This window comes from Sinocyclocheilus rhinocerous, unplaced genomic scaffold (assembly GCF_001515625.1).
Source record: "Sinocyclocheilus rhinocerous isolate Xijiao unplaced genomic scaffold, SAMN03320098_v1.1 scaffold14, whole genome shotgun sequence".
NCBI classification, from domain to species: Eukaryota; Metazoa; Chordata; class Actinopteri; order Cypriniformes; family Cyprinidae; genus Sinocyclocheilus; species Sinocyclocheilus rhinocerous.
The window spans coordinates 2072842-2097838 of record NW_015629561.1 but is presented as its reverse complement, the minus strand read 5'-3'; the positions used below and the strand labels follow the sequence as shown (position 1 = coordinate 2097838).

The 24997-nt window shown below is 36.0% G+C and overlaps 2 protein-coding genes across 17 annotated transcripts in view; one reads left to right on the top strand and one right to left on the bottom strand.

Annotated features, from left to right (window-relative positions):
* Positions 1–903: 903 nt before the first annotated feature.
* On the bottom strand, positions 904–20198 carry LOC107739284 (nicotinamide phosphoribosyltransferase-like). Its single transcript, XM_016551364.1, has 11 exons — positions 19951–20198; positions 16364–16499; positions 13916–14019; positions 13639–13767; positions 10410–10568; positions 6273–6403; positions 4575–4800; positions 3857–3976; positions 2513–2653; positions 2300–2425; positions 904–1866 (listed from the first exon to the last, which is right to left on the bottom strand). Exons 1-11 carry the CDS (start codon positions 19999–20001, stop codon positions 1693–1695), a joined length of 1497 nt encoding a protein of 498 aa, XP_016406850.1. The 5' UTR covers positions 20002–20198; the 3' UTR covers positions 904–1692.
* A 3812-nt stretch (positions 20199–24010) lies between these two features.
* Positions 24011–24997, top strand: part of cadpsa (Ca2+-dependent activator protein for secretion a) — a 108145-nt gene continuing 107158 nt past the window's right edge. For 15 of the 16 annotated variants that reach the window (XM_016551350.1, XM_016551362.1, XM_016551359.1 and 12 more), the window contains exon 1: positions 24440–24775. In XM_016551350.1, coding sequence (XP_016406836.1) covers positions 24440–24775 — 336 coding nt within the window. Of the gene's footprint in view, positions 24276–24417; positions 24776–24997 lie in introns of those variants that run through there. The other variant, XM_016551349.1, reaches the window with a different exon arrangement.

Sequence of the window (24997 nt, the reverse complement as noted above, 5' to 3'; positions counted from 1 at the left end):
AAAGAAGAGGGCTGTCCAAAAGGGCACAGTTTTTATCCAATTAAAAACTGGGACAGAATCCAGACATACTGGCACCATCATGGCCATCTTTTGGTACATATTCTGTTTCCATTTTTTTTTTCCATGTACAAAAAAAAAAATTATTTCAAAGTTGCCAAAACACCCTTAAAGAAAGGATGAGACGTGTTAAATATTAAGACGAAGTAGTTCAATCTATATTTATTATATCTTCTTTTCTGTTTGCTTGTCTTTTTGTAATCCAAAATATCACTTTTGTAAAATCAAAAAACGCAACAGGAACGCTAAGATTTCAAGACACATTTTTATCATTGAAACTACCATTAAAGAGTATTTACACAACAGAATAAATGCTATTTAAGTGTAATTATCATCACTTAATATTAATATACAGTTTTATTAGTTAAAAAAGAGGTAGGGTGAAACTGCTTAATTTCAGATGTTCGCAACAACCCAGAAATGAGTCATTTCCATGATCCAACACAAAGATGATGACAATAATCAACGTACACTGTAATTAAACCCACTGCCCATCTATCATTGACAGAAGCTTGACAGCAAAAAAACAAAATAAAAATAAAATACAAAATCAATCACTGAACATCATTCATATTTGAGTCACCGAATGAGAGCAAACGCAAGGATAAAAGAGAGAAATTGAGCGTGATGGACAATATTAAGTGTAAAAAATGAGAGGAGGAAAAGACAAAGCAAGAGAGAGTGACCGGGACTGAGGTCCGAGAGGTTTTTAAGGCACCATCAACAGCTGTATGGAGACAGAATACTGGAAAGTGCTTGTATGATGTTCTCTGTGCATCTCAGATGGAAGTCTAAAACCAACTCGACATAAAATCACGCTATAACTATTATCAGGAAAACTTTCGATTCTTTTCTATGCAGCATTTACTCCATTAAGAGCGTTTATAACATCAGGATCAATTTGCTGTTCTAAGAAAACCATTTATCTCCAGTGAAGACATCTGTCCAGCTTTACCAACGAAAGTATTATTCTGAAAGTTGAGGAAGCAAATTTAAGTGAGCTATGTAACAGCGAGAAGACAAAGAGGGTGGATAATCTTCAAGTCTGCATCTCTGTTGAACACAACATGGGAATAGCTTAAAACGGATTTCTTTTGTAGTAAAAAAAAAATGCATAATTGCTATCTTGGCAATAAGGGTATCTTTTAAAAAAAAAATGTTTAAAGAACATCGAGAATCCTCCAAAAGTGAAATAGCTAGTGATTTCTAAATCTAATTTTTGCATTTTCTGAGTTTCATTGTACGAAAACCAGGATCATGTGCAGAACTGCTGGTTCAGAATCCCAGATACGATCATTAGATCACCTCAAATGAAGTTTCCTTCATTTATCAATGTACTGCCAGGTGATGCTTTAACAACATTACAATCAATCGAATGCAAACCCTGCTGAGGCACCAACAAAGATATTTGGCATCTCAAAGTGTGGTAAAATGAAGGAGGAACTAATAAAAAAAAAACTGTGGCAACCAAATCCAAAATTTAAGGATTGCCTCAAAAGTCGAAAGGTCAGATGTGATATGTATTTGTATAATGTATTGGCAACACTGTGTTCTGCTATATTGATGAACATCTAAGTGTTGTGGAACAGGACTGTGGTTGGTCTGTAGGGGGCAGTGATGAGAACAGTGTGTATATTAATGCACGCCGTTCATTATGCGTTTCTGGTGGATCTCCAGAGTATTACTGTCCTCTTCGTTGTGCTGGGAAGGGTTCACGTCTTCTTCCCAAAGCTGAGCAGCTTTACGGATCTCATCCAGAGTGTACTCCTGCAGGATGGTCCCGTTTTCAAACACAGTCACCAACATGTCCTACAAAAGAAGATCATATTAATGAGAATCACCAACTAGGACGATCACTGTTTATATTTTTACATATTAACAACTGTTCAAAAATTGCTGGTCAGTAAGATTTTTTTAAAGAAATTAATACTTTTATTCAGCAAGGGTGCATTCAATTGATCAAAAACTGACAATGAATACATTTATATTGTAATAAAATACTTCTGTTTTAAACAAATGCTGTTCTTTTGAACTTCGTATTTATCAGTGAATCCTAAAATAAAATGTTCACGGTGTCATCAAAAATATTAAGCAGCACAACTGTTTTCATCATTGATAATAATAAAAAAAAATGTTTAAAAAGAAAACGTGTCAATAAATGCAAAAAAAGTGGTAGTATGAATAATCTTTGGGAACAATCTATGAAATAATGGGTTAAGAGCAGGTATACAGCTGATCTAACCTCCTCTGGTTTGCCTGCTCCTCTTTCCACCGTCTCAATGAAGCCATCTGAGTTTCTCCTCAGAGAGAGACGACCACGCTTGGATCCTTTAGATGGGTCCGTCACTGGCTGCTTATAGACATCCATCTACGCAAACACAAATGACATGATAATAAAAGAAACAAATAGCAATACAGCTCAAATGTACTTTTTGAACTTGTTTAAACAACTCACGCCTTTGCCATTGGTCTCCACATAGCTGCACTTAAATGCACAGTTAAGCGTGTCTCTGTTGATTTTCTGCAGGAGTGCACTTCCGCAACCGAAAAACATATTTTCTGCACTCCAACCTTCATCGCTCAGTTTCTCCAGAATCTGCACTAGCCAAAAAAACAAAAAAATATTGTAATGCTGACGAGAGTATGATCACTGATTTACCACTGTGTAATCAATAATAATGTTTAGAATCAAGCAGTCATAATAAATAGTTGATAAACATTCAGAGCCAGTATCACGTTGTCCCTGTACTAGTTGTATGAGTGCACCTACAGTGAGGTCCAAAAGTCTGAAACCAAAGTGAAAATGCTTCTCATTTGCATTTCTGTAATTTAATACATTCATTACTCATAACAACTTGATTTGCATTTAATTTGTGAAAAAAAATGGCATAATGTGTGTGTTAATTGAAAAATTGACATGGATTTCTGAATATATTATTTGTTTTGTTGTTTTGCTTTATTGGTAGTAGTGCTCAAGTTAGCTTTTTTTTGTAAATCCCAAATAGATTTATAGAGGATTTGATCCAAAGAGCATCTTGTGCTTCAATTAAATTAAGAACATTTGACTCTCTGTATGAAGGAGTTCACATGATCAATGTCACAAATTTGATTAGGGACGTTTAAATAGTGCAGAATATTTATTTTATTTGTTACTTACAGTTTTAAATTACTTCTGTTTTTTACATTTCAGACTTTTGGACCACACTGTAAATCACACTGAAACAAATATTGATTATTGCAGTACACACTGTACACTACCATTCAAAAGTTTGGGGTTGGTAAGATTTTTTTTTATTTTTATATTTTTGAAAGAAGTCTCTTATACTCAGCAAGGTTGCATTTATGTAATAAAAAATGCCTTAAAATAGTTAAAAACAGATATAATAAAATGTATAAATAATAATAATAATAATACAATTTGCAATAACTGCTTTCTATTGTAATATATTTTAACAATTCATTCCTGTGATGGCAAAGCTGAATTTTCAGCAGCCATTACTCCAGTCTTCAGTGTCACATGATCCTTCAGAAATCATTTCAGTATGCTTTTTGCTGCTCAAGACATATCTTATAATTATCAATGTTAAAAACAGTTGTTTTGCTTAATATTTTTGTGAAACCTACTTAATTTTGTTCAGAATACTTTGATGAATAGAAATTTTAAAAGAACAGTAAACTTTACTGTCACTTTCAATCAATTTAGTGCATCCCTGTTGAATAAATTATTTTAAAAATCTTACTGACCCCAAACTTTTGAATTGTAGTGTATGTTTTCTCTCTTGATCTGAGGTTAGTTTACCTCATTAATCGAGTTCAGATCAATTCCATCCCCCTGGATAATGCGCAGGTATGATGGGAGCACCTTGTAACCAACTGAGTTCAGAGAACATCCAAAACACTCCTCCAAAATCTTTATCACCTAAAAGTGAGACAGAAGAGACAAATGAAGTAGGGAAGAAAATAAAAATTAAAGGCAAAAAGTGTGATAAAGCCAGCTAATCAACTCCACTATTTAATTCATCAAATACGTACAAGCAACAAACTAATCTGAAAGACATGCTATACCACATTATATAAAAAGAAAATCGATATTCTAGGGAAGGGGTCTCTAAACTCGGTCCTGGAGGGCCAGTGTCCTTCAGAGTTTAGCTCCAACCCTAATTAAACACACCTAAACCAGCTAATTAAGGTCTTACTAGGCATACTAGAAACTTCAAGGTAGGTGTTTTGAGGCAAGTTGGAGCTAAACTTAGCAGGACACCGGCCCTCCAGGACTGAGTTTGGAGAACCCTGTTCTACATTGCTTTCATACAGGCATCAAAGCAACGGATGCAATCTGCAAATCCTACAAGCCCTGTAAGTCACAATGTAGCACAGTGCTGGAGACAGCTTTAAGCAAAGCCATTTGTTTGAGCCTTTACTAAACTAAAATACATTTCAATCACTGAAACAGCTGCCTTAAGGTCTGTAGTGAACACTACTCCACTTAGAACACAATTGGTACATGATACACACACCTCTAAGAGCATCTGAGCGGGGTCCCCAGAGTCTGGACGAATAATAAGGGCAGAATCCTCACTCCTCTCCATCACTCTCTCCTTCAGCTTGTCCCCCCAGATGTGCTTACAAGCCTTAAAAATGTCATAACTGTCGCTAACCACAGCTACAGGCCCAGAGGGAAACTGGTCCAGCAGACACTCAAACGCATCTTTCTCTCGGCTCTTGCCCCAGGAGATGATAGTGCTACAGAGACATGAAAAACAAAGTGTGACAAACCTTCTTCAAATGATCTACAACACTAATTAGTGAAGTCCCACCCACTCCTGCTTTATTTATTTTGAAGGTGCATAAGGCCAAGACTAAAATAAACGGGTTTCATTTTGCTAAAGAAGACTTAGAAAGAAACATTTGCAGCAAATGATTCATTCGTGTCTAACGATCCGTAGCCGTAGAGCTAAAAAAAAACAATCACGGAGTGATTCACGAAATGGTTGAAAAACTTACATTTGAACTTGGAAAGATGTTACAGAAGCAGTCGTGTGATTTGAAATAAAGAGTGAGAGAGAGCTATACTGGGAAATGCACTCAACCACACAGACAAAAGGCGCTACAGCTGCGAGATGCATAAATGTGTAGCTACTAATAGAACAAATTAGAATCAATGGAACAAATGCAAATTAACACACAGGTGTTTAACGTCAGCGCTGAATTTCCAAGACATAGGCTGTTTGAAACTGAAGACAGCTGTCTAACTGACTCGCTGCCCAGTCCGTCTTAAAGGGAAAATCTGTACTAATTTCCATGCAATCACGATGAATATGATGAAGCTTTCAAGCTACTAAAGAACACAAAAAGTGGTCCATACAAATTGTTCACTATATTCCAAGTCTTTTGAAGCCATATAATACCGGTAGTTGTGTGTGATGAACAGACCAAAAGTTAAGCTGTTAATGACTCAAAATCTTGACGTCTGCTCTAACGCCCCTTGGCAGGTTCATGAGAGTTCAGGAGATTTGTGAATTCTCCATTTCAACTCACCTAATCTGGTCACAATGAACAACAGCTCATGGAATGGGAATAATGAGTTAAATTTCTCTCTGTTAATTACACAAACTCTATATCATCATGAGGTTTCAGACTCGGAATACAGCACATAATCACATAAACCTCTTGTATAGAGTTTCTGTGTTATTCTTTGAAGTTTTGAAAGTTCCAGTCCCCATTCATTGTAATTGCATGGAAAAAAGCAACCATAGTCTTCAAAATATTTCCTGTTTCAGGGAAGAAAGAAAGTCATATGGATTTGGAGTGAAAGAAGGGTAAGTTGTAAGGGTATATGGGTAATGATTTTCAATGGTTTTAAACAGAATTGTTTAATTAATTAATTTTATGATCTAAACTAAAACTGGTTTCAGACAGCCTTCCAAGGCACTGTTGTATCAAGTTTAATAATCTAAAACTGTTTTATTTTATTATTATTTAGTATATAAATTCTATTATAGTATATATTAATATTTTGAGTTAGCTTTTATATTTTTTTTTTTCAGTTTTCTTTTTAATTTTAGTATTTTTTGTGCTTGTCATTTTTATTAGTGTTTGTTTTTTTAATATTTCGATATAACAATTAACAAACTTTCAGCTGAGCAGGTTTTAGGCAGGATGAAATTTGATCATGCCTTGACGAAATAAGTGTGCAGTAAGTACATGTGCATTACCTGTGTTCTGCAGCAGGAATGGAGAATCCAGCCATAGGACATCCGTAGTATCGCTGTGCCATCAGCAGACCTGCCACTGTATCTGTGCTGCAGAAATTCACCAGATGAGCAGCTCCACCAAGTGCTGCCGACTATTTCAGTAAAGAGAGAAAGAACACCGCAGAAATGAGCCAATGAACCGGTTTAATGTCAAACCCACAGTCCCTGAAGTCTTTATTGTACATTGAAATCCAAAAGATCAAATGTTGTGATTTCTCTCACGCCATTTAAAACATTAGCCAATTCCCATTATGTTGATCTTGTTTTAGTAACTGAATTATAGACAGTGGCTTTTAAGAAGCAAATCATAAGAGATTTTGACTGTTCAATTGTGTCAAAAAGACATTTTCTATATTCCCCTGATTTAACGCTCATGTTATTGAGTCTGTCTCAGTTCATTCATCGCAGGGTCACAGTAATCAGGGGGGATTTGCCCTTTAGTGATAGTCAAGGGAAGGTTGTTGCTTTAAAAAGTGAACACGTTTAATTCCAAGCAAAATCTCTTTAGCCCCCTGAGGAGAGCACCAATATTTATTGCTCTACTACAATGTGTATATTTACGTGAGAATTTGAGGAGTCTATTTTGTTATTCTTTCTTCTTTTTTTTTATTTTTTTATTTTAAGAACTGATGAGATCTGGGCTTGATATCATCTCAGGGAAATCAGATCCGTAACAAGGCTTTAGTCTGCAGCTGTGATTGTAGCAAGGATCTAGGGACCTCATCATGTAATTGTCAATGCAGTAGAGAGGCACAGCGCAGCACAATATGATGGATCAATGATGGATCAGCACAAATACCAGTGTTATTTTAGTATTATTTATACACTATTTATATACTAATTTTTTTAACATTTTGAAATAGCTTTTATTTTTGTATTTTCGATTTTAATTTTAATTTCAGTTTAATTGATATTAATTTTGTGCTTTTGTCATTTTTCAGTTTTTTTTATATTCTACTTATTATTCTATTTAAACTTAAAATATAGCACACAACTTGTATGGAGTACTTTTATAATGTTTTTAAGGTACTTCACTTTTTCTACTTAAAAACAAGCCATATGGGTTTAAAAGGATTTGAGGGTGAGTAAATGATGACAGAACTTTCACTTGTGAACCACTCCTTTAAAAGCATTCAAATCTATCACTGCTTGTCCCCTGATCAGAAGAGAGTGATGAAGGAGAGTGAACAGGAACCCTGAGTATCAGAGGCATTAAACTCTGCTTGGCATCATTAATCTCCTCTTGAAGCCATCATTAATCCAGTCAGCCGCAACCTAGAAAATACACTATCAATATCCCACTGTCCCTAATGAAGACTCGATAGTTTTACACAGCATGGTTCAGTCTGTTTTCAGCTGCTGAGGGAGAAGCGCTTCGGGCTTTCTGAGATCTCACACCGATGTTCTTTTCTTTTTTAATTCATTCAGTTTTTTCCTTTCTTCAAACTATTTTTGCACTTACTTTCCCCACAAAGCCCCGCATGAGAGTGACAGGGACATATTTCACGTAATCGCCAGTGATCAAACAGGCTTAAACACACACACAATAGCAATATTACACTGACAGTTGGCAGAGAAATATGCCACAAAGCCAGATATAATGTGGGCCCTGATTAGGACGTCCAGATGGATGGTTCTTCATTGGACAGTCATGTGACCCAACAGATAAAATTCTATAGGACATAACTGATTGTTACTGGTGTAAAAAAACAAACAAAACAAAATAAAATAAAATATTAGTGCAGTGGTATTATTTTCCAACGAGGTTACAAAAGTTGCAAGTTCAAATCTCTTTTAAATCTCTGCTAGTAAAAAAAATAATAATTAAATCATAAAATTAAAAATATATATGTGACCCTGGACCACAAAACCAGTCTTAAGTGTCAATTTTTCGAATGTCCAAATGAAGTTCTTAGCGATGCATATTACTAATCAAAAATGAAGTTTTGATATATTTATGGTAGGAAATTTACAAAATATCTTCATGGAACATGAGCTTTACTTAATATTCTAATGATTTTTGGCATAAAAGAAAAATCGATAATTTTGACCCATACAATGTATTTTTGGCTATTGCTACAAACATACCCGTGCAATTTAAGACTGGTTTTGTGGTCCAGGGTCACACATATATGAATTCGAAATTGTAAAAAATAAAAAATAAAAAAGCATAATTCTGAATCAAATCAAATTAAACTTTTTTAGAACAGTTGTATTATATTTGCTATGGAATTACAAAGGTTGCAAGTTCAAATCCGCAAAACCTTGCTTATTTTTTAAGTTACAAATGTAATTAAATCATTAAAATAAACAAAACTTTTTAATCAATTAATATAAAACCTTTTCAGTACAGTGGTATTATATTTGCTATAAGGTTACAAAGGTCGCAAGTTCAAATCTCTGCTAGTTAAAAAATTTTAATTAAATTATAAAATAATAATAATAAAAAATAATCCAATACAAATTTGTAACCAAATCAAACCTTTTCAGTGCAGTGGTATTATATGTGCTATGGAGTTGCAAAGGTTGCAAGTTCAAATCTCTGAGAAACTTATAAACTATGATTATTTTTAACAAAGATAAAAGGCAACTGTATATCAGTGAATACATATTAAGAGTCGGTGTCATAAACACTTTGGTGTTGTTGAGTCTAGCCAGGTCTAGTGATGACAGGTCTAGCATCACTTCACATGTACCTTCTATAAAGAATTGTTTTTAGTTCATTAATAAGACTTAAATGTAAAAATCCAGCCTGTGAAATGACCTAAACCTTCAAGCGTATTTTTCTATGTTAATGGAAAACGCACCTTTTCTAATCGGTGGGTTGATCTATGAAGTCTGCGTCACCATCTCCAGTTTTAGATCATGGAGCACTGGTCTCAAAAGGGCACCACATAGGGGTTATGTCACACCTCATCAGAATCCAGTGGTCTCACTTTCACACACAGACACACACAAAGTTCTCCTGCACTAAACACATCCAGCCAATCAGTAACAGACTCACTGCTTATCACTAGTCACCCAACACCTGAACCCGCCACTGTGCGATATAGATGAAACCTGGCAGAGCTGACCTTTACGCAGCAGACGGACCGATTCAAGAGCCAAACAGTCATCTTTACTCACACAACTCTTCAAACAGCACCACCCGATAACCCAAAACCCATCAGCGCGACAACCTCACTCAAACACAGCCAACAATCAGGACTCCTACCTTTGAAAAATACAGAAATCAAGAGCGGCCTGCATTGCTTGCATTTCAAAAGGTCAGGTCTGATCTTCTTTTGATTAAATAGAATGGCCTTGTCTCATAATGAATCGATTTTCTGCTTTCACCAAGTAATGTCTGATTTAATTTGCCCCAGTTTTCTTTAAAAAGCACTGAAGAGGGAAAGACCACGTTTAGCTCGAGCTTTGATTTCAAGGCTAAAAAAAGAATAAAGGTAGAGATTTTCACATCAGAGGCAGTTCCTGTTTGACTTAAAATATATTTCAGTGCTTTGGAGGACTCTTCTTTAAAATGTGCAGTGAATGGCTACAGAAATGGGACCTTCAGGGCAAAACAATGTCAAGTAATCAGTTATACATGAAAACCAGTTATTTTCTAGTTTTCTATATAGCCTCTTATAGTCAAAACATATAAAAGGTTGTTTTTTGTAAGTATCAATCACACAACACAACACAACACAACAGACTAGTCGATTATGAAAACACGAAGATTTGCACATCCAGAATTACTAGCAAGGTACCATGGTAAAAACAAAACACGGTAACAGCATGGTACTAGGGTAATGTTTGAAATATCTCACACATTACTGCTAATATTCACTGTGCTGATCCAGTGTTATTTATATTTATTCACTATTATAGTGTTTATTAATATTTTAACTGATCTTTTATAGCATAAATTATTTTTTATTTTAGATTAGTTGTATTAATTTACTAATTTTAGTACTGCAGCATAAACATTTATTTCAGCTAGTTACCAAGGCAACAATTTTTAAGTTTTTCATTTATATATTTGTATATAGTTTTTAGTTAACAATAACAGCACAGTCCTGAACAGGAAGTGTAATTACTGATCCACGCCCATCGTACCTCTTGTGAGGACACCCCTCTGTAGCCAAAATCGTGCAGTTTGGCGTCTAGTCCCTCCAGGCTCCCTGACGTGGCCTTCAGGTGCTTGGCCAGAATCTTTTTGAACTCCCTGGAGATTGTTGCCACGGTGATGGGGTACCACATTTGGACCAGCATCGTCTGCAGGGACAGAATGTACACACAATCACATGTACGTCAGAGAAGAGAAGACCAAAGATGGCTTGTAATTGCGCTCACAATTTTTATGACCCTGACCATTTTAATTGCAACACATTGATCTGTGGCCCCTTTAAGGACGTGCACGTCAGGAACTGACAAAGACAAAGAATTCTGTACTGTTTGTGTGGTTCTACATGTTTTTCTGTTATACATTTTCTCACATCAATACATAAACTGTGCACACTGATTAAGCTGACAGAATGCCAATAAGGCAAATAAGGTTTGGCTTAAATTGTTCATGATATCTTGAATAAAAGGACACCTTTTTAAAGGGGTCATAGAATGCCCATTTTCCACAAGTTGATATGATTCTTTAGGGTCTTAATGAAAAGTCTGTAACAAAGGTAATCCACTGCGTCTTCAGCGGCTCAGATGTCGGGAGTAAACGACGACTGCTGTGTTCATTATTATATCCAACAACAGAACACCTCAATCGCTTAGGAGTCATTCTTGTCTACAACTGCTCCGGTGTCGAAACAATGGTGGACTGATGAGACGCCAGTCTAGTCTGTGCTGAAACGCTACTGTCAATCAAACTATCATGGGAGGGGCCTGTCTGTGTGACGTCACACAGACAGGCATCTGAGATCGGCTTGATTTGAGAAAGGGGTAAAGATTTGAGCAGATAAAAAAAAAAACACTGGGTGGATTTTTATCATTTTAGGGTGGTTGTGTACACACACTGCCAACACACATTTCAGTTCAAACAACTTGTAAAAGTGCATGTAGCATCATATGACCCCTTTAAGGTATTTCCATGTGGTTGACATACTAGTGCATTCACCAGTATCACATTCTGGCCTAATCATAGGCGTAAATGTCATTTCTTCTGCAAGTCGTAGTCATTTAGCAGGCTCTTTTATCCAAAGCAACAACTTACAGTTCATTACAGGGACAATCCACCTGGAGGACCCTGGGATGAAGTGCGCTGCTCAAGGACATCTACATTACATTTACTTAACAGTCGTTTTTATCTAAAGTGACCTATAAATATGGGACATCACTGAGGAAGAGCAATTTATCATACAAGAACCAATAATACTGTACTGTACAGTACTGCAACGTCAAGTTTCAAGAGAACGGCAAAAAAAAAAAAGGTTTGTCTACATAATGACAACAGTAACAGCTGTTGTGAGAGTCTGCAGGGCTGCAGGCCAGGTCAGTGCCTAACGACCTCATGTCCTCACTGACCCCACCAGCCTGTCCAAACCTCCCTCAGTTATTTGGTCCAGGATCAGCGGCTAGGAGCATGCTGGAAATCAAAGCCTGCTGTCATCCTGAACAACAGTATGGCAGAATCATCCAGTATGGAGTAATGTGCCACACCATCAGGTTTACAGACTATGCTGACAGTCAGACATTCTTGGGGGCTTTGTGTTGCTGTTAAGATTGTTGTAACAGAAAAAAAAAGCTTTTGCATCAGATATGACTTCTTTGTATTTAATTCAAACTTGTGCGGTGTCTCAAACAAACAAACAAACAAACAAACATGAATATACGTGGTGATCACATGATCATAAAGGGATCCGTTACTAACGGCCTTCTGAAAGCGCCATTCATGAAGGGAATCAGTGTCTTACTTTGGTATGGAATGACCCTTTGAGTAACATCCCCTTCTTGCTTCTCGTCTTTTAAGGTTGATTAAATGCTGTTTGGACTTAGCCCTTAGATTAGGGTCTGTAAGATTTTTTTTGAACGTTTTTTTAAGTATCTTATGCTCAACAAGGCCAGTGTTGGGGGTAGCGCATTACAAGTAACGTGAGTTACGTAATCAGATTACTTTTTTTCAAGTAACTAGTAAATGAACGCATTACTTTGTAATTTACAAGGAAATATCTGAGTGTCTTTTTCAAATAATTAACGCTAGTTACTTTGTTTTCCCATGTATTGACTGAGAGCTCTCCTGTCCTCACATGAAGAGAAATCAGGAGTAAGTGCAGAGGCGTTGTGTAAACATGATGTTACTGTAGTTCTAGACTAAATGTGAACATGCATTTACTCATCACACTTGCACAAAAACAGATTCAGGATTCCTCAAAATGAATAAAAACTGTGAAATGCAAACTCAGAATATTACACAAACCTGCAATAATTAAATATGTTAAATAACACAAATATCCTTTATGCATTTAATCTCATTTTATTAACCAGTGTCTTTGCTGCTGACTTTCAATGATCCAATTCAACTACACTAATAAGCAAAAATGACTTTAGATAAACATAACATTTGTGTTTCCTTTTTTTTATTGCTGAAAAAAAAAAGAGCCCAGCCCAGATGAAAAAAAAAGTAATGCAAAAGTAACATAACATTACTTTCCATAAAAAGTAACCAAGTAACGCAAAAACGACTTTTTTAGGGAGTAACGCAATATTGTAATACATTACTTTTAAAAGTAACTTTCCCCAACACTGAACAAGGCTGCATTTAATTGATAAAAAATACAGTAGAAACCGTAAAACATGATTAACTTTTTTATTTAAATATTTAAAATGCAATTTATTCCTGTGATGGCAAAGCTGAATTTTCAGCATCATTACTCCAGTCTTCAGTGTCACATGATCCTTCAGAAATCATTCTAATATGCTGATTTGCTGCTCAAGAAACATTTCACCTTATCACCAAACATTTGCACTGTTTAAAATTTTTGTGGAAACCATGATACACTTTTTTTTTTTTATTCTTTTATGGATAAAATTCAAAGGAACATCATTTATTTGAAAGAAGTAATTTGCATCCTTGTTGAATAAAAGTATGAATTTCTTTTTTTTTTAAAAGTAAAAATTCTTTAAAAATTTAACCACAAACTTCTGAACAGTAGTGCATGTATTATTTCATAAATATTTATGTATTTGTGTTCTTCTTATAATTTTTTGAACATAATTTTTGTTCTTATAATTTTTGAAACATTCATTGGGACATCTGCAGAAATTATACTTTTGCATTATCTGCATTGGCTATCTTTTAAAAACTGTTTTAAAAGAAATAAAGGTGAAAGAAGACAAGTAATACCTCAATATAATTGGTGAGCCAGAAGAAATCTGGATCGGTGTTCTCCACAGTGAAAAGAACGTTCCCTCTGGGAATGATCTTTCCCTCGGGAACTGCTTTGATACGGATTGGAAGACGGCCATCATATTTCTGACAACACAATAAGGAAAAAGAAGAAGGCAGGTGGTCGTTATCTCCCGTTGTATTCATCTCCAGAACAAAGTAAGCAGACTTCAGTCATGTAATGGTGAAATATCTGAAAAGAAACTTCGACTTTGATATGAACTTCTGTTTGTACCTCTAAAACTTTCCTCCATCCCTCTTCATCGAACACTGTCTGTTTAAAATGCATCTGATAAAAGACTTTCGCCTCCTGAATCTTTTCCTCCGTGACAACTGCACCTGCAAGATTTATATAAATACATGAGCTCAGAGATATTATGATAAGCCCACATGAAGAAAACAGACTACTTATAGATCTGTATATAAAGCATATGCTCTTTTGAAAATGTCCAATATGTAAACACTAAACTGGCATGCCATTTAATGATACAATGATATGCCCATATAATGTGACAATAAATGCACAGATTTGTTTAGTAAGATATCACATGGCACGTCTCTGTAGTTACAAATTGCAAAGTTTACAACTAGGGATATGCCGGTATCAAATTTTCATGTTGCGATTAATTGCTAATGTTTTTATTACGGTATACGGTATTATCACGATATTGAAATTAAGTTAAAAAAAGTGCTGTCATAATACAGTATAACAGGTTTAATAACTTTTTTCTTATAACAAAAATAACTGAACATTTAAATGCAATAAAGCAATACAGAAAAATGTATAAAGTTAAAAGTTTTACACAGATTAAAGTGCAAAAGAACTATAAAGACCAATAGGTATCACTTTACAATAAGACCTCATTAGTTAACCTTAGTTAATGCATTAACATTCACAATGAGCAATAGCTACATTTGCTACAGAAGTTATTAATCTTTGTTTAAAAAATACAAGTCTTAGTTCATGTTAGCTCATTAAATAACACAGCTGCAACTCTCGATTTTAACATCCTGTTATTAAATATTGGAATACCTAAGATTAATGAATGTTCAGAAGAATTTTTCATTGGCAGTTTGTTAACTAATGAATTAACTAATGTTAACTAATGAAGCCCTAATGTAAAGTGTGACCGAACAATAAAGAATCAAATCACTTTCAAACAATATCTAGGGCATGTTGTAGTCCAGATTAAAATGTTAAAAAAGTTTGAAAATAAATAGCCTATTAAGTCTAAATATTTAAGTATTTGGCGCTGTGATGAACATCATAGCAAATACACAAATCTGAATGGCTGTTTAAATCATTTAAACACGATTCAGAAACAGAAAGTAGTGCAGTTGCTTTGTTTACAGGATTTCTGGGGTAACGGCTGCATTTAAATGAATTATTATTATTATTATTATTATTATTTCTGCAGTTTAGGCCATCTGCTGTCAGAGAGTGAAAGTGCGCTTTCATCCAGAGCGTCTCTCACATGTTCCACCATGTGCTTCTCGTCCACGCTTGTTTACATCAGAGTGCGCATGCATCTTTCACACAGCATACAGCGGTGTTGTGCATTTTGACCAGTTTATGGGAAAAGTATTCTTAAAATGCATTCAAAATTCTGAATAATTTGTAATATATAATTATTCACGGTATTTAGAAGTGCCCACGATAACAATATCGTGCATATTCATTACCGTGATATATCGCATTACCGAATACCGGCACAAGTCTATTTACAACAGCCATGGCTTCAGGGAGAATGCAATACCAGAATAACTGTCTTAAGATTAAATTAAATATTCATCGTGTAAAGAGCCAGTACAAATAGTTTGGCTGGAAAGAAAATCTAAATCAGTGGAGACACATAACAAAACAAAACAAAAACAAATGCTGCCGCTCACACATTGTGTTCATGGTTACAGTCTGAAACACAAACCACAAAATACACACTTTCTTGGTTGGAATACTTAAATAGGAAACTTAAGGGGAATTAGCCTTTTGTAACTAGAATGTTTTTTGGGGACTTAATGTATTCTACTTGTTTTACTTTTTACTCTAACAGGGCTGGCCTGTGTTCATGGCCACTTTTATTAAAAATGAAATGGGTAAAAGCATCAAAATGGCCAAAAATAGACTTCTACTGCATGTGTTAAACCTTGAAGGGATGATGACAGAATTTTCTCACCCTCATGTCATTCCAAACCTGTATGACTTTTTTTCTTTTGTGGAACACAAGAGAATAAATTATAAAAAATGTCTGTGTTTTTTGACCACACAATGAAAGTCAGTTGGGTCCAATGCTGTTTTGGACCCCACTGAGTTTTAATGTATGAACAAAAACAGCTAAAACATTCTTCAAAATATCTTCTTTTGTGTTCCACAAAAGAAAGAAAATCATAAAACATTTGTAATGACATTAAAGAGTGCATGGCTCACAATTATCATTTTTGAGTAAACTTGAGTAAACTGTATGACTTTCTTTCTTCTTAAATCTTACATTTTTAAACTCTTGCAGCTTGTTTTGACTGCATGACTGACTGTCCTTTACCCATTTTTCCATTACCCAATCAGGTGAGTGATATCACATGGAAAAACTCAAAAACAAACAGTACATCCATGTGAGCCAAGTGAAACTTCACAAAAGTTTTGTGATCATTACAGGAGTTACGCAATGATGAAAGTAGTTGGAATTACCTGCTAGGTATTTCTTCAGGAGATACTGGAGGCCAAAAAACACCACCTCGTTAAACTGTGCCCCCTTTTTGCGCCGACACTCGAAATAGGAGTACACCTTACTGACATTGGGTGGGTATTGCTTGTAGTGGGTAATCTGAAAGGAAGACAGCTTTGAGTATTAGAATTGTTTACACACTCAAATTCAGTACATTTATTCATAATACACTACTGTTCAAAAGTTTGGGGCAAGATTTTTTCAATGTTTTTCATTTTCATTTCAAAAAATCAAATCAAGGCTGAATTTATTTGATTGAAAATACAGTAAAACAGTAATATTGTGAAATATTATTACAATTTAAAAGAACTGTTTTCTATTTCCATATATTATATAACGTAATTTATACCTGTGATGGCAAAGCTGAATTTTCAGCAACCATTACTCCAGTCTTAAGTGTCACATGATCCTTCAGAAATCATTTTAATGTGCCGATTTGGTGCTCAAGAAACATTTCTTATTATTATCAAAGTTGAATTTTTTTGACACATTTTCAGGATCCTTTGATGAACAAAGTAAAAAAAAAAAAAACACCATTTATTAACTGTCGCTTCAGATCAATTTAATGCATCCTTGCTGAATAAAAGTCATTAAAAATTAATTAAAAAAAACTGAACACAAACTTCTGAACAGTATTGTACTTCATTATTACATTGAAGACTACAGACCTATTACATCTGTAATGCACAACTGCATCACTTCCACAGTCTTGCTAATCTGTCAACTTCAAGCTGTCCGCATGGATCTCACGGCTTTTCATCAAAGTCTTGTTTACTGTACACTCATACTGTCAAGCTACAGCTGGGGTGAAACAGTGTCTTGATTTACAAGCACAAACCTGCCATTATATCTTGGAAACAAATTGAATATTACAAAGCGTCTGGCGTTTCGGTGCCCTGTGACACAATATCTGCATAAACATCACGTGGCCCCTTTCTTGACCCCCAAAATAGAGGACATAGTTTTGTGTCCTGTCTCCTTCAAAGCAAAAACTAATTAAATATATTTCTATCTGCTACTTAAGAAACAAATAAAGGTCTGTGATGTTCCATTAGTTTGGTTGTCCAACGTGTCCAACATCATTTATCACATCAACCCTGTCAATTAATTTTGCTTATATAAAGAAAAGACAAATAATTTCCATGTGATTTGTAAGAAATGGAAAGACAATCTGCTGTGGAATCTGATGACTTCTTTTTTTATCTTTTGCAAATTCTACATCACCTTTTTGGCAAAATCTGTGCAACAGACTTAAACATAGTCAAATTAAATATGTAAAACTGAGCTGAATTGTACAATACACTCTTATTGGTAATTAAAAGCTTGACCAAATTAGCAACACAATGGCCAGAATAAACACGCAAGGCGTGTAGGATGTGAAACATTTTATGAATGCTAGGTTATCCACATCACAGGAAATCTGCTTAGTTTTCAGTGGAATTCTGAGTGGACCTGAACATCAGTCTAAACCTGACTCACTCATCTATGATACCTGGTACAACCTGTTTAGAGCTAGATAATAGATTTCCGTAATATTTGAGGAGTGTTGGCGTGACATAACAACAGGGCATTCTACATGGCCACGTATCAAAATCTCATAAAACATTTAGTTATCCTATACATTAAATCAAGATCGCATTAACATTTAATTTTTGTTGGGTGAGATTTCAGCATAGATCCAGATGGGACTTGCGGCTGTCTGTTTTGTCAGAGGTCAAAGACTAACGTGAAGCACAAAGATTATAACACAACCTTGGCCATTCAGCATTAGCCAAAATGCAGAATTACAGATGTGAAATTCCTAAATCTGTTGTAAAGATCATTAAAAGGGTCATATGATGCGATTTAAAATTTTCCTTTCTCTTTGGAGTGTTACAAGCTCGTGGTGCATAAAGAAGATCTGTAAAGTTGCACAGACTAAAGTCTCAAATCCAAAGAGATATTCTTTATAAAAGTTAAGAGTCAACCACAACGCACTGAATAGCTGGCCAATCACAGCACACCTCGCTTTTTCAGACCGATGAGCTTTGTAAAAATCGATGGGTTTCAGAAAGGCGGGGCATAGAGGAGAAACAATAATGTACAGTATGTGGAAAATAATGTGTTTTTTTTTACCTTAAACCGCATAAACACATTTAATTACACCAAATACACCAAATAATGTTCTTTTTAGCAGCATCATAAGACCCCTTTAAACCCAGCTAAGGACATTTTATATTTAGAGTCACCTCCCAAGAAGCTTTGAGCATTACATAGTATTACATAATATAAAGATTTTGATTACATCTATAGATTTTGAAAAAGATGCATACGAAATATCAGGTTAAAAATGTTTTTTTGCAAGTGTCTTATTATGTGATATTGGTAGTTTAACCAAATTGTTTTGTAAGACTAAATATATCAAATCATGCTGCTTCATGCATGGTAGTTGCATCTTTTGTTTTACAAGTTTACATATTCCTTATCTGGACCTTTGAAACCGTCAGACTTTAAAAGTGATATTAAACAGCTCTAATCATGTGACTATTTACAACAGCTTTACAAAAAGTTCACATAAAAACAATATACTCAGAACTTTCATTTAAAGTTAATAACTCGTAACTTAACACGTAACTTCTGATTACTGATATTTTACAGGTGGGGTTAAATGGGTTAAAGTCCACTGTTACTGTATGACTGACTGGATTTCTAGACTGTGATGTTTAGTTATTTAGATTATATTTAAGCTTACAGGGACAGTACATGTACAACATGTAGTCCTTTTGAATAAGGATGTTTTTATTATTAAACAAAACTATGTGGTTTTCTAAAAAATGAGTTACGTGACGTCACGCGCTGTGGCCTTCGGCGAAGCTAATGGTGCGTTCAAGTCATGTCGGATAGATCGTATTTACGAGTTACGAGCACATGAACGCCACCACAAAGTCGTTATTACGAGTGGGAAACTCGAAATTTTCATTAAGCCCCGAGTTTCCGAGTTGGGGGCGTGTTAATGAGAAACATGGATCGATGGATGCACTTCAGGGATCTTATCTATGCACAATCAGCTTGTAACACTCCAAAGAGAAAGGAAGACTAGAAATCGCATCATATGACCCCTTTAAAAGAAGCTACACCGCCATCTTGTGCCGACTAAACTGACTTGAACGCACCTGACGTCGTAATTACGACTTGTCAACTCGTAAGTACGAACGTCCCAGGAGGACTTAAACGCAGCATTAAAGCTGCACGAGGTCATTTCGTATAAGCCCTGCCTCCCGCGCTCGGCGTTCAATGAGTGGGGCATTTAAAACGAACCCGAGCTTACACCGATTCCCTTCAACAAAACGAGAAGAAAAAACAATAGCCGCGATTTAGCCACATCTGTAGATTATTCGGAATCATGGTTTCATTTACATTTAATCGATTCACAAGGTCAAAGTTGGTTTTATCCGCACATATAACGCTACGTGACGACTGAAGCACAAAGGGCTACTGCCAGAACAGGCAAAGTGCTGTCATGCGTCTCCGTGTTTCTGTTATTGAACCGCTCGAGCCAGCTGATTCTTACCTTATAAGAGTCCGTCGCAAGTAAAAAATTGAAATCCTGAGCTGCCATCATCGAGGACAAAGTAAAAGCGAAACGTTGTCGCTTCTCTCCGCTATGTATGTGATCCGAGCCGCGTCACCGGTCTCTATAACCTTCTTTTCTATACCTTTCGGGTATGCCAGAAGAAAATGTAGTGAAATACGATCACCTCAGTATCTTGTATATGTGAGGGCGCGCACGGATAGGTCGCATCGTTCAATATCACACACAACGGGTGGAAAGGGGGCGGAGTCAGGCTAGACTTATGAAAGAGACGTGGGCTACGTTTGTTGATGCAAAGGTGGGCGGGGACATAAACTCAGAAAGCGCCCGACTATCCGAAACTTGAAAAAGCTGCTTTGCTGCCTGTTGCGTTCAAAGGCCGAAGTTTCGGTTTCTTGTAAAGGGTAATTAAACTACGGACGGGACGTGGCATTTTTAGACGAACTTTTAGTTTTGCTTTCCTTTAAAAATTAAGTAAGCTTTAACCAATATAAGAATATGCTGGTTTTGTCTTGGCTAATTTTAGAGAGCTTTTGGACACTTAATTGGTTCGCCAGGTTAGGAGAGCATCTCTGAGATCAACAAAACCTTTAGGCTAATCTAATTTTTATGTAATCTTTATTAATTGTAGATAGTAAAAAGTGAATACTGATCCAGCAGATCTACATGAGATATATAATTTACATTGGAAAAACTGCCTCAAGCAGACATATCTAATCTCTTTTCATATCACAAAAGCTTTTAAAAACAACACCGCCTTTGTAGGAAACAGTACCATAGTGATTAACATTAAAAAAGATGCAATTAAGCTGAGAGTCATTCAGAGAATTTGTTGATATTCAGTATGCTTAGTCCGCATCAAATAAAATATTATAAAGATTCTAGTGTTTTAATCATCAGTCATGATGTCAATGTTTAGGCCAACCCAGAGGGTTCAGAAACTTTCTTCTCATAAATGAGTTTTCATTTATGAGTAAAATAAAGTGTGTGGTTAACATTACTTGAATTACACCAAAAAAATTCAGTCATACCCCCAACATGCATTTTTAAGCTGCTGTGTTTTTAAAAATGACAAATTTTAAAAGAACTTCAATAGTTGTACAATTAATCAAGCAGGTAAACACACATCAGTGTTGTAATTTTATTTAGTATCCAAAAATATCACGGTTTCACTATATTGCGGTTACAGCTCTAAATTGTGTTATTTGTAAATGTCTGGGTAAAAAACAACTTTTTTCCACTGAACACAATATATTTTATTTTTAAGCAACATACAAAATATTTGGTGTATCTCTAATACACTATCTCTTATCCTCCAATGCAACACTGAAGCATAATAACCATCATTCATCATGTTAACAAACTCACGTGCCCTGGAAACACAAGATGTCAAAGTAAAAATTTCCAGTTATATATTACATATAATTTGGTAGTAAAATGTAAAGTCCTCCACATTGTAAGCGCTATTTATCACTATTTTAGAAGCACTACAATTAAATTGTGCTGTCTGTTACATGGGAAATAGAAGTTTATTTTAAAGAACTGAAGTTCTAAATGTGTAAATAAAGCTCTCTACAAGCTTTACAGCACTTAAAGGATTAGTTCACTTCCAGAATAAAAATTTCCTGATAATTTATTCACCCCCATGTCATCCAAGATGTTCATGTCTTTCTTCAATCGCAAAGAAATTAAGGTTTTTGAGGAAAACGCTGCAGGATTTTTCTTCATATAATGGACTTCAATGGTGGCCAACGGGCTGAAGGTCCAAATTGCAGTTTCAATGCAGCTTCCAATGGCTATAAACGATCCCAGCTGAGGAATAAGGGTCTTATCTAGCGAAATGATTGGTCATTTTCTTAAAAAAAATAAAAATTAATATACTTTTTAACCACAAATGCTCGTCTTGCACTAGCTCGACTTCACGCATTACGTTGGAAAGGTCACGTGTGATGTAGGCGGAAGTACGGACCCAGTGTTTACAAAGCGAATGTGCAAAGAAAGTCAAACGCCCTTTACAAAAAAAGGTAAAACAACGATGTCAGACGATTTTGAAGCTGGAGCAGAAAATGAGATGGACGCGCACGGAGCTAGTGCAAGCCGTGCATTTGTGGTTAAAACCAGTTTTTTTTTTTAAGACACTTATTCCTCGGCTGGGATCGTGTAGAGCCCTTCGAAGCTGCACTGAAACCGCAATTTGGACCTTCAACCCGTGTGGCCACCATTGTATGGAGAAAAATCCTGGAATGTTTTCCTAAAAAAACTTAATTTCTTTGCAGCTGAAGAAAGAAAGACATGAACATCTTGGAGGACATGGGGGTGAGTAAATGATCAGGAAATTTTTTATTCTGGAAGTGAACTAATCCTTTAAATTGTTTGTCCTATTGGGTAATCAAAATACACATTTGTGGTCTACACACCTATTTTAACACTTGGGCTAAATACCAGAAATATGTCATACAGACAAGTGGTCAAGTTCAAAGAGTGCAAGTGTGGGTTTTGGAACAGGCCCAGTGACTGCTTAAACATAAAATAACAGAGGTGGGACCAAGTCATTGTTTTGCAAGTCACAAGTAAGTCTCGAGTCTTCGCATTCAATTCTCGAGTCAAGTCCCGAGTCAAGACAGGCAAGTCCAAGTCGAGTTGCAAGTCCTCAGCTTTAAGATTCAAGTCTTAAACAAGTCATTAGTGCTTTTTGCCCAAATTAGTGTCTCAGTATTAATTACCATATCAAATTCATAGTAATTTATATCAGGAAGGCAGGTAGAATATTTGACATAGTTCAATTTCATGTGAGATGGGTGCCCTTAGTAAAACTACTCAAGTTCAAATTAGGGATTGTGCCAAAATAGGATAAGATGTAAACTATTTTATTAGTAACATAACAGAATAGCAAAGACAACATAATTTCATAGAAATAACAGCTGCAACATACTTTGCATGTGTGCATAAGAATAAATACTTCTAGGTGTTATATCGAAGCCAATGAGCCATTATTTGGAACCTCAATGAAACAGATTAAAAAATATGTGAGCGGAAACGCAGAAAGAACAGCTTTGAAAGAACTCGAAGAAATAACTGCAAACATACTTTGCAAGTGAGAGGAAACATGCAATATGGATGCAGACAAACTCATGAAGACAATCATTCAAAAATGCTGTGCTACCATCCTTTATAACTAAGAATAACAAAGACAAAATCCTTTAATAGAAAAAAATGTTGTGTTAAATGTTAAGTTTATAATATGCATAGTTGATCGGAGCGCTTTTCACGAGCGGAGATCGCTACTAGACGAATCATGTCATTTTTTTTAATTTTATTTTTTTATTATTTTTTATCTCTGTTCTTTTGTCGTGAGTTATGCTATTACTCCATTAATTTATACTAGCCTATCCAGCGCTCCCTGAACGCAGTCTCTGGCTTATTGCCAGTCAAGCGCAACGCTGCAGGGACGCGTCTATAACGACTTTGATCTGATCATAAAGTCTTTCCGAGTCACAGGGCTCAAGTCCAAGTCAAGTCTCGAGTCCTTGCTGTCAAAGTCTAAGTCGAGTCGCAAGTCATCAAATTTGGGACTCGAGTTCAAGTCTCAAGTCAAGTGACTCGAGTCCACACCCCTGTAAAATAATATAAAATATAGTAGAAATGACAAATACATTCATTTCAATTTAAATGGATGGAAACAAATTTACTATAATGACTGTTTTTATACAGTGTTACTGTTTAGCCTATGTTTTCATTACCAGTGATGCCAAATATGGAATCATTTCACAACTGGTTTGGAAACCAGTATGAAAAAACACAAAAACAGACAACAACGCAGCTGGATTAGCCTAAGTAAAATCAATAAAAAGGAACTCGTGGATAAATTCCTAAAGTTCTATACTCTAATACGAGAAACACAAAATTGGTTGTCTAATGTTTCAGGAACTGCTGTAGTTGTTAACGGTCGATTAAGCGTGGTGAATATCGTGAGCGAGAGAAACAGCGATAGTGGCTGTCACGGAAACCACGTCAATGAGCCCCTCCCCCTACAGCTTCAGTTCAGAACCACGGTCAGCTCTCAGCGCGTGCTGCTCTCATTGTCAGTATATTGTCGGTACCATTCGGTACTAAATTGAAAGACTGCCGGAGGAAACCAGCAAAACAGCAGCCGTGAATTGTTTTTCCGACCCTCCCCGTGTTATCTTCCATTAAATCAGGCTATGGTAAACGGAGAGTTAAACGAAGAAAACACGTAAGCAGCAACAATTTAATTCGGTGGACGACTACTGGCTGTTGGAGCATCTTTTTTACTCGCGCTGAGGGTAAGTGACACTTTTGATGTCGCGTTTGGATTGTAGGCTGTGGAAAAATAAGCGTCTTCCGTACTTTTTCGTCCTCTGAAGCGAGTTACAGATGTTTTGTTACTAAAAAAGACGCCACTTGATTTGTCTCTTTTGATTTCAGAGAAGCAAGAACGTGCATTAAAATGTTGGACCCATCATCCAGCGAGGAGGAGACGGATGAGGTTGTGGAAGAAGAGCGCAAAGTGGTGGCGGCGCCCAAGGCTGGTGGTCCTCGGGTGTCTCCAAGCAGGACCAGCGAAAGCTCTGGTGGGTTACAGCCAAGCCGAAGCGCTAATACCCGACCTACGAGCCCGAGCCCCTCAGTGGCGATCGAGAAGGAAAAGGATGATTTGGAAAAGATGCAAAGGGAGGAAGAGGAGAGAAAGAAGAGGCTTCAGCTTTACGTCTTTGTGATGCGCTGTATTGCCTACCCGTTTAATGCGAAGCAGCCGACCGACATGGCGAGACGACAGCAAAAGGTAAGAGGGCAAAGTCACATGCAACAGATTGCTGATGAAATGAAGAATTGGTGAGCAGCACTCTTCTGGCTGTGCAAAAACACAATTGTAGCATGTAGTAGAGATGATTGATTGAGTCCTTAATCAACATAAAATGCATCAGGAAATTAATGTATTCCTATTTTCCAATGCAATAGAACTCAAAATTAGTCTTTAATTTTTAATTTCAGAGTTGTATCTCAA

What these genes read in the sequence shown, in the direction of transcription:
- LOC107739284 (XM_016551364.1), bottom strand. Translation starts at nt 20,001, where the DNA reads ATGATGGCAGCTCAGGATTTCAATTTTTTACTTGCGACGGACTCTTAT. An exon ending in GAGGGGTGTCCTCACAAGAG is followed by an intron (nt 6,404 to 10,409) that starts GTACGATGGGCG and finishes TTACTGAAATAG; the next exon opens with TCGGCAGCACTTGGTGGAGC. An exon ending in TGGAGACCAATGGCAAAGGC is followed by an intron (nt 2,426 to 2,512) that starts GTGAGTTGTTTA and finishes GTGTTTGCGTAG; the next exon opens with ATGGATGTCTATAAGCAGCC.